General features: G+C 36.2%; 2 protein-coding genes across 5 annotated transcripts; one reads left to right on the top strand and one right to left on the bottom strand.

Moving 5' to 3' along the window:
• Nucleotides 1-10: 10 nt before the first annotated feature.
• On the bottom strand, nt 11-1,579 carry RpLP0-like (ribosomal protein LP0-like). Its single transcript, XM_076114216.1, has 4 exons — nt 1,418-1,579; nt 855-1,099; nt 505-753; nt 11-259 (listed from the first exon to the last, which is right to left on the bottom strand). The coding sequence occupies exons 1-4, from the start codon at nt 1,443-1,445 to the stop codon at nt 50-52; spliced, it is 732 nt and encodes a 243-aa protein (XP_075970331.1). The 5' UTR covers nt 1,446-1,579; the 3' UTR covers nt 11-49.
• Nucleotides 1,580-4,468: 2,889 nt separating this feature from the next.
• Nucleotides 4,469-10,027, top strand: 14-3-3zeta (tyrosine 3-monooxygenase/tryptophan 5-monooxygenase activation protein zeta). 4 transcript variants are annotated; one of them, XM_076114957.1, is made up of 5 exons: nt 4,469-4,626; nt 7,160-7,495; nt 8,041-8,164; nt 8,285-8,448; nt 9,064-10,027. In XM_076114957.1, the coding sequence occupies exons 2-5, from the start codon at nt 7,196-7,198 to the stop codon at nt 9,217-9,219; spliced, it is 744 nt and encodes a 247-aa protein (XP_075971072.1). In that variant the 5' UTR covers nt 4,469-4,626; nt 7,160-7,195; the 3' UTR covers nt 9,220-10,027. The 4 variants fall into 4 exon arrangements, with proteins under 4 accessions (XP_075971072.1, XP_075971080.1, XP_075971089.1 ...); XM_076114965.1 differs by lacking the exon at nt 8,285-8,448 and adding an exon at nt 8,543-8,706; XM_076114974.1 differs by lacking the exon at nt 4,469-4,626 and adding an exon at nt 4,756-4,917.
• Nucleotides 10,028-10,240: the final 213 nt, after the last annotated feature.

A 10,240-nucleotide genomic window follows, 5' to 3' on the forward strand; every position in this document is an offset into this window, starting at 1 on the left:
AAATGTCAAATTTTAAAACTATAGATATAATAAAAAGTAAACTTAATCACTATGTTTCATCTTCTTCCATGGCATCTTCTTCTTGGTCATCATCATCATCATCAGCTTCATCATCACTTGGCATGTCAAGGTCTTTGTGGAATCCCTTACCTTTAGTCCAATGACATTTTATTACAACCTTAAACTTAGCCATTTGTATTCCCAACAGTTTCAATATGCTTGCTTGTTCTGGAGTTAATGGAGCACCTTTCTTGCAAACCTGAGGAAAATTCGAAGATTTAACACAAGGTTTGTTATAGAATAATTATATTATTCATGAATAATATCGTAAAAAAATCTTGATACTTGAGTAATAACAATGAAACAAAAACTAAAACTCAATTTCTGGGAGTTTTGTAATAGTAAAGGTAAACCAACATATCATAATTTTTTTTTTATCCTTATACATATATAGTGTAAAGTTAGTTTATCATTCCTGTAAATAATATATCTTTGTAAACATACCTGATATTCTTTTATGAGAGTTATAACACCTCTCTCTAATGACGTTGGCAAACCGAGTCTTCTGAGGTGAGGCTCTATTGTGTGTGAGAAGTCTTTAAGCGGGCCTTGAGGGAGTATCACATCTTTAGTAGCTACAAACCCAGCACGGGCATACTCTGCATCACGGAATTCTTTGAACCATTCTAGCACATCAGGAACATCTTTGTTTGTCATAAGAAGACCGCATTGTCCCTTTAACCTTTTTGATAGCTGCCAAAGAGAAATATTGTAAAATTTGAGTATAATATTAAAATATTGCAACATAATGTTGTAATACACATTAAATTGATTTATTTCAAATATTGGTTTACCAGATTGAGCTGATCTTCAACTTCGTCACTCTTAGTCCTGCCGAGTGCCACAGCCATCACTTTATTTTTACCAAAAAAGAATCTTGAGTCTTTCCACTCATTACGCAAGTCTTTAAGTTTAGTGTTGCGCATGTTGTCAACCGTAAATAAGAATATGTGTTCATATTTTGACAGTGAATTTCTGATCTCTTCTATAATTTTTTGTTTCAGCAGTAGGCCCTTCTTGTTTGTTTTAGTCAAGGAAACTATAATGAAAAAGAAATGTTACACACCAAATATTAACAAATCTAGCTGTATTGAGTATTGTACTAAGTATTGTGTATATTTTATAATATCAGCATTAATGAACATAATACAGTTATCATTTTTTAATTGAATATATTGCGTGCATTTACGACGTTTGTCTGTCTGCAATAGATTTATAGGCAATATTGTTAGTAATCGTTTTTGAAAACTACAATCTGGAACATAATTTAGCGTGGTTGTTAAAAAAAGACACAACGTAGAAAATTTTAATGTAAGACGTTGTAATATTAACTAATTCTCAGGTCTTTTGCCCTTACCTTTCTTATCTCTTTTAGATTTCGGCATTTTGTATAATTGTATGAATTCAGTTTATTTCTTGTGGAATCTAAGACTTTTAACGCACTAAAGTCTAAGTTTAACCTCAAAATCAAAATAAAGCACGGTCGCGACGTGCATATGACACAACTTTGACAGTAATTAACTTACTACAATGACGGCAATGACATTTATTACTTTGGTGTGACCAGATTTCATTTTTAAGAACTAACAGATTCACTGTCTATGGCTTAGATTCAACGAACTTACTAGCATTTACTTTTCACAGCAACTTTTTGTAGTGTTTTCGGAACTTTTATCACTTGTCTAATGCCTAAAAAACACTTTTAACCCGTACTATGTGAAGATGGACACACGCCTTATCTCCTTGCGGATTGCGGTAGGTAAACTATATTACGCAGAGAGAAGGTAAAAGTTTTGACGTCTAGTTAATACCTACTTTAAAACAGGATAGGTAATATCAATATTAATTTGCGACAATAGTATAAGTATAATAACAATTATTATATGTCAATGAGTGTAGAAAGAGAAAATCCACTAACCCCCGGTTTCTGAGTACATTTAGCGGTAGTTTATCTATTCAATAGCGTTTTTTGTATGAGCTGTAACGCTATCAAATAGATAAACTACCGCTAAATGTACTCAGAACCCGGGGGTAAATGTGGTCACATACAATTTTAAAAAATAATAGAAAAGAGGTACCTAGGTACCGTAAAACGGGGTGAATAGAATTCGCGGGGTGAATAGAAAAAAAATCAGGAAAGTTTTCAAGCCCAATATTTGAGTACTCCTCGTTGAAGAATTTAGTTCAAATTTGAAATGATTACACGTCGATATTACTTCTCTGCGGTGTCATAATTGTTTAAATGTTTAAAATGATATTTATACCCAAAAAAATGCTTCAAAGACAACCGTCCTCGAATGCCTTAATGTCGACCTCCAAAACTTTGGATTTAAAGTGGGATTTCTTTTCTAATGAGTTGTTTGAAGTGTTTATCTCTTTAAGTGTATATTAATCTATAAAGATACAATATTGTTAATTGAAAAAACGTTTTTAAACCTAAAAAATATGTTTAAATCACAGAAATAGTCATTTTTTTGTATAAACGGGGTGAATAGAATCGTTTGAAGGGTGAATAGAACTACAGTATGGGGTAAATGGAAACATAGCAGGGTTCAATAGAAACGCGTAAGGGGTGAATAGAAACGAGTGAGGGGTCAATAGAGATTAATAAATAGGGTTGTCAAAAACTGTAAACAAAATTAACATAAACAATGAAAAATTAATAGTTATTAATGTTCTGAAATTCACAATATCATTGTATCAAAGTTATAACGGCAAACTACTGCATATAGTATGAAAGTTAGTTAGGTTATCTTGTTTTATTTTTTGAGTTAATCTATACGAATCTATACTCATCTATACTAATATTATAAAGCTGAAGAGTTTGTTTGTTTGTTTGTTTGAACGCGCTAATCTCAGGAACTACTGGTCCGATTTGAAAAATTCTTTCAGTGTTAGATAGTCCATTTATCGAGGAAGGTTATAGGCTATATATCATCACGCTACTACCAATAGGAGCAGAGTACGGGTGAAAAATGTTACAAAAACGGGGACAATTTTGACCCATTCTCTCTTGTGTGATGCAAGCGAAGTTGCGCGGGTCAGCTTGTGTAATTATCAACGGTTATTTCAATTTTTAAACACACAACCTCCCTTTTCAGCATGTTGGATAAGTCGTCTTTGGCAGCCCTAACAGTTTTTCCATTCACCCCTTTGGTCGTTTCGATTTACCCCTATCGCTGGGTGAATAGAAATTGACCATTTTTTTAAGGAAATATCGTAAAATTATGCATATTTTTCGACAAATATGGTTTTAGCTCTTTCTTCATGGCGCCGGACATGATATAGAATAACCCGACAATAAAAATAACAAGTTATTCGCAACAAATTTTTAGGACAAAGTTGAAAATTGTTTCTATTCACCCCGTTTTACGGTACTATTACACGAAATTAGTAGTGATGTGCGATAAAAGTAGGAAGATATTCTGTATCAATCAACGTCAAAGTAGTCAAGGATATTACTGTAAAATGTACGAGAATTGATTACTAATTATATATATTACCAGTTGTTTTAAAGTGATTCGTAGCAACTATCCATTTCAATTTTTTTAAAGCAAATTTTGACACACTTATTTGTCGGGAAAAAAACTCTCCTAGAACTCCCGGGTACCTGGGTCATACATACAACAGCGGAATTTCTAAAATAATTTCGCTGGTTAGGTATTTACCTATTACACTGTTGTTTATTTGGATGACAGAGCTTTAATGCATGATTACAAATTATTGCCGACTTATCTACGTACCTACGTATTATTTAAAAAATTGAGTTTTTTAATTATGTATTGTATATTTCAACTTGTTATCGATGATAAGAAAAATGTTAAAATTACATAGTTGATCAGAATTAAATTATGCATGACAAGATGTATGGATGTGAATATTATGAATAAAGCGAGGGAAGTTCGTAAGGCTCGTTGGTGTCTGCCTACTCCTACCTGAAAAAGGCGTGATTTAATTTATGTATGTATCGTACTACACTACGAACGTACCTTCGTCTAGTAAATTTTAGCCTAAACTAGACTGATGTAAGACCACTTAATTACCCTATGTAATATTTGTTAACAATAAATTGTTTTAAAATTAGTAGATACCTATGTTATGTCGTACCCACACCCATAACGTAAATTAAGATGAACAATGATAAACAATAATGATCGTATAAACAGAAGTATAAATTATAAACCCTGAACATATTTTCGGACAATACACCTTGATAATAACAATTTGAAATAACGCGGCAGTATCGCAATTTCCTGTTAAAATACCACGCGGTCCAACATATTCTTGTTGGGATCTTCAGTTTACTAGTTATCTCTTTTATTACCTGTACCTAAGAAAGAGAGCATACTATAACAAATGCTTAATATCAAACATTGCACAGTCTCTGTATCGCGCTTCGCTTCCTCGTATTAATTCAAGATGGCCGACTCGTAACGTGAACCCTGTTCCGTTTTTGTTTCCCCTCTGGCCCCGCTGCCGTCAGTGTAGTATATCGTTCACCGCAAGACAAAAACCGATATTGTGTTGTAATTTGCTGGTTTAATTACTTTTTTTCCCTTCCAACAAGTAAGTGAATAAAAATTATATTACGTGAATGTAATTTTATGTGTTTACCAAAAAGTGTCGGCGGTAAAAAGTCGTTTTTTCACAAATCTGTGACTGTGACGCATAGAAGGAGTGTCCTTTGCAGCAGCCATTTTGCCTGAGCCGGCGACACGATTTCGCGGCGCGGTTACCTTGCTATTATTTCTAAATTTTTGTAATCGGTATTTATGTCCTATATAAGACATTAGCTTGTATCGTGCACGATATAGATTGTTCTATAGTTATAGAGTTTACTTACTACGGATTCGTCGCGTAAGTTGGTTTTTTGGCTCTTATTACATTTTCTTCATACGTGACTATTATATTTTTGGAATAAAATACAGGATCCTGAACTTTGCTTGTGAGTCGTTACAGTTTATACCATACTTTATACCTGTTACTTGTGGATCGTTTAAAATGCGTGGGCATGTCGTATGTTGGCGTATTCGTAGAGGTAACTAGCGATCACACTAGTGCGTCGTAATTTCACCGTGCGTAGTCATGCCGTTATCTTGGTCAATTCAATAACTATGTAATGTCATTGGAGCTACTTATTGTGTATTCTAAGGTAATTTGAACTTGAATATCTAGACAACGACAACATTCCTTTCACCACATTGTCAGTGTGATATCATTTGTAAATTCCGTTGTGTAATTTGGCAAAGGTTGTAATTAGGTAGGTTAGTAGTTTTCACTACATACCTTCGACTTAGATAAACGCCATACAAATGGGCACGTGCGTGACATTGAGGCGCCTGCACAATGATCTTTTATGTGTGCTAGATAATGTCATTTCTATTAAAATGAGCTATACGTTAAATCACGAAGTTGATGGTTTTCCTCGTTATCTGTTGAAGGCTCCTCTCTAAAGAGTATAATATATTAGTACCTATTGATGTAAGAGGAGTTTGCTTAGTTGGTTCAGACTAATTGCTTGAGTCGCTTCCTTGCTTTTACACTGAATCTAATTTTCTACATATGTCTACAAAAAGTTACTGATAATCTGCTAGTATTTATATATTTAATTGTAAGTAGTTCTTTATAGCATTTATAAACTTGGCTAATCATGGACATAACTTGGCATCCACATAATAGATGGAAGTTACCTACGGCTTTAAGATCTTTACATTTATATATTACTATATTGATCAAGTGATACTACAATCTCCTGCCAATTCTACATTCATCTATAGCTAAGTTATTATACTATTTTATCCATGTAAACGTATGATCATTCTAAATGCCATGCTTGTTTATGACACATTGCCCTTCAAAGGTTGACATCATCAGTCATGATAGTTCTTATTTCCTAACATATTATTTATGATTTTCTAGTTAACAATTATGAAAACCTACTAATTCCAGATATTTCTTTTGTTAGAAAATATGAGTTAACAACATTAACTTCTGATCTGTTTCTGATTTGTATTTTTTAGTTATATCATGTACAATTTCAATAAAATTATTTAAAGTTAATTGTTATTTTACATTATCTATTGGCAAATGTTTGAAAATGGGTGGTACAGTAGTGGGTGGGGGTGGTGGGAGGTATCCTTGGGGTCATGACCCCACCTTTATCTATATATAGTTAGGTTAACATTTAAGTTCATAATTGTATAAATTTTACAATTAATATGAAACCCACAAAACACTTAGGCATAATACTATGTACCTACATGTTTTTTTGTAGTCTAGTGTGAGGAACAAGGACTAACTACTTTGAGGATACTCTATAGTGATTTACTCCAAAACCATTAGGAAAAACAAGCATGATATCATAATTATTATTATATTATCTACAATAAGTGGTAGGTTTAACAGATCAGAACTGGAATTTGTACAAGTTCTATCAGGCAAAATATTTTTGTGTTGTTATAAGTTAACAAAACAAAATTTTTCAATTACTAAAATTTTGTTTTCTAAAATAATTTTGTTTGATGCATAGTAACTAACGCAATATTATACATCGTAACGATCAGTGCACAGCATAGTGACTAGAGTCGTATAGAGAGCTATAGGTAGGTAGATAAGGGTAGCGTGAGGTAGGCGCCGGGCCGACGGGCGCGGTGCACGGGGGTGTACGGCGAGGGTGAGGGGTGTGTGCAATCGTCGCGCTAGTCGTATTTCGTCTGGAGTGTTTATCCCGCGTCGGCGGATCAATACTGTTGGCGCAGTGGCGGTGACCAAGCGGCCGGCGCGGCGACACGGCGCGTGCCTAGCCTTCTAGTTGCTTGAGTCTGTGAGATGCTGTCAAACCGTGCGGACGCCGCGTCGATGTCGCGTTTGGCGTGAGAGTCGCTCTTTGAGCTACGTTGAATTTTCATACTGCGCTAGAGCGCCCGTGAGCCTCTACCCAAGGTGCGACAACCATCCATGATGACTAATACCCTATAAGCGATTCGCTTCGGTGAAAGTGACGCCCAACGATTAGTCTTTCTGATAAATTTCAACCAACAATGAATCGTCTCTAGTGGTCGATTCAGTTGGTTTATTCGTGATTCATACTTCATTGCAGGGGCATCAGTGAAATAGTCCTCTCCCAACGTCCACGATGTCCGTCGACAAGGAGGAACTGGTGCAACGCGCCAAGCTGGCGGAGCAGGCTGAACGATATGACGACATGGCGGCCGCGATGAAGGAAGTTACGGAAACCGGCGTCGAGCTGAGCAACGAGGAAAGAAACCTGCTTTCCGTTGCCTACAAAAACGTGGTGGGCGCTCGACGGTCGTCATGGCGCGTCATCTCCTCCATTGAACAGAAAACCGAAGGCTCGGAAAGAAAACAACAGATGGCAAAAGAATATAGGGTTAAGGTAGAAAAGGAGCTCAGAGAAATCTGCTACGATGTTTTGGTAAGATTTTTTCCCAGATTCCAGGTTTTTTTAGCAAGTTTCGATCGAAGTCCCTTGTCTATCCCCAGTCAATAGGGTGTTGATTTTATCGTAAAATTAATTCCATACTTAGTAAGATTAACGTCAGTTGCCGCCATCCTACGCGAATGACGTCATGGCATTTGCGCCTCGCCAATTTGAGGGGTGATGCAAGCGAGCAGTAGCCGTGGTCATTTCCTCCGCAGTCATAACGTTTTTGTTAATCATGGGCGTTATAATGTTACTTAGCACGTGAGAGCATGCAGGGCGCGGTGCGCAGTTTTCGCGGGCGGAGAGGGTGGGGTGACGTACTGCGCCGCGTCATTGCGCGCGCTGCTATCCCGTTTTCGTTCGTTGCCCCTGTCTTAAATCTTGTAGTATTTCTACAATCATCCGTTTTTATTCATTTAGCATAAAAATGTAGTTCAAAAATCTTATTCAAATAATATCATTGTAGTTGGGACTTGCCTTCTTACAAATTCTTCAAGTTTATTTCTCAAATTACAATTTTAAATTTTTTGTTTTAGGGTTTACTCGACAAGCACCTAATTCCTAAAGCTAGTAATCCAGAAAGTAAAGTATTTTACCTTAAAATGAAGGGTGACTACTACAGGTACCTTGCAGAAGTGGCCACAGGAGAAACCAGAAATTGTAAGTATTTAGTAGAAGTTAGATCTATATTTTATTACGAGATTATAATATGAATTATTAATAGGATTACAAATGTTTTTTGTGTACCATTCAGTTAGTTAACACCACTTTACATTACAGCTGTTGTAGAGGATTCACAGAAAGCATACCAAGACGCTTTCGAGATCAGCAAGGCGAAAATGCAGCCCACACACCCAATAAGGCTGGGGCTGGCGTTAAATTTCTCCGTCTTCTATTATGAGATATTAAATTCACCAGACAAAGCGTGTCAGCTCGCCAAACAGGTCATTATTTGTGTCAGTTACGCATAGGCTCTGTGCTGGCTGGCACGAGGGAGAAGTGCAGGCTAGGCGTATTAATGTACTCGCTTGTCCCCAGCCGTCGTGGAGGACTCGCAGAAGGCCTACCAGGAGGCGTTCGACATTGCTAAAGCCAAAATGCAACCGACCCACCCCATCAGACTCGGCCTTGCGCTCAACTTTTCCGTATTCTATTACGAGATAATCAACTCCCCTGCGCGAGCGTGCCACTTAGCTAAACAGGTTTTTTGAAAAAGAGAAAATTGTGTGTTTGACACAGTATTGTAACTTACTAACTTAATCTCTTGCTAGTGCATTGAAGTTATTTCAGTCAGATGCATGAAGTTACAAGTTCTTTCAACGTTCTAATAATCTGAAACTAGTAGACATTATCAAATTCCACTAATATAATATTAGCATGGTCGTGTGAAAGCAATTAACCTTTTAATCCTCGATCCAGCCAGCATCAGAGTGTTTATTTATTACTCTTATATACAGAGTTAATCTTCTCTTTAAAGAGAATGATTTATAATTGTATGTTTTATATACTTATTAATTATTCGTCATCGGTTTAGATTAAATGATGGTATGTGTTTGCAGGCGTTCGATGACGCGATCGCTGAATTAGACACACTGAACGAAGACTCGTACAAAGACTCGACACTGATCATGCAGCTGCTGCGAGACAACCTGACGCTGTGGACGTCAGACACGCAGGGCGATGGCGACGAGCCCGCCGAGGGTGGCGACAACTAATCTCGCGCCGCGCTCACCCCCAGCACACGCATTTGTTCTCATTGGTGTTTTATAAGAAAACGAGTAACATTCGAGAACGCCGCGCGGCGCGGGTCCTCCGCCGCTGATGCGAGCCGTCGCTTGTAAAAATGTTAAAAATGTCGTTCGCAGCGGACCTTCACGTTCCGTCTAAAATTAAATGTTATGTGTCATCTTTGACGGTTTTGTATTTCTGTATTTACACTGGATTACAGATATCGAGCTGACCCGATGAATATAAATATTTATAACTTAAGTTATTAAAATTACGGTTTCTTAAGTTAAAAGTGTTTTCCTTTCTTATAGAATAAAACTTAACAGCCTGGTCGGCCCCAAATTAACATTCCTTTCGCCGCATGTCCGCAGTGAAATGGAGATCATGATGGTGAATGTTATTTTAAAAAATTATGCTATTAGTTATTTTAAAATTTATTGAAGTGCGCCCAAAATTGACCCAATGAAATATAGATTTTCATAAAATATAATAATTCCACCTGTATAATGGCTGTATCAAATTAGGGCACAAAAAACTTGTTAGTGTCTTTGTGGTTTTTGTGATGTCCTCTAAAATTTAAATATTACCAAAGGAAGTCTTTTATTATTATTGACATTAACCATTTTGTTGTGCCCATCACTGATTAATAATAGCATTCTGAATTTTCAGGCATTTATTAGCAAAATAGTTTTTGTGATGGCCAATATTGTAACATTTCTGCTGCATTTTATCAGCCATTAATTAATCTATTATATTTTTCATGTTTTCACCAATAAACTTTTGTATTAAATACAATTTTTAGTTTTAGAACCAATATATTTAAATAAACCGCCACCTATTTACCCCAAAAATGTTTGTCTACATTTAAAATCTGAGTGAAAAATTGAGAACCATACAATCCATGACCAAGCGGTCTTTATCCCTATGTGCAGTTTCAAGTTCTTGGTTTTTTTTCGCAGTTTAACTAGCACATATCCCGCCCTCATGACGTATTTAAAAACGGTATAT

The sequence above is a fragment of the Anticarsia gemmatalis genome, chromosome 1 (genome assembly GCF_050436995.1).
Source record: "Anticarsia gemmatalis isolate Benzon Research Colony breed Stoneville strain chromosome 1, ilAntGemm2 primary, whole genome shotgun sequence".
Taxonomy (NCBI): domain Eukaryota; kingdom Metazoa; phylum Arthropoda; class Insecta; order Lepidoptera; family Erebidae; genus Anticarsia; species Anticarsia gemmatalis.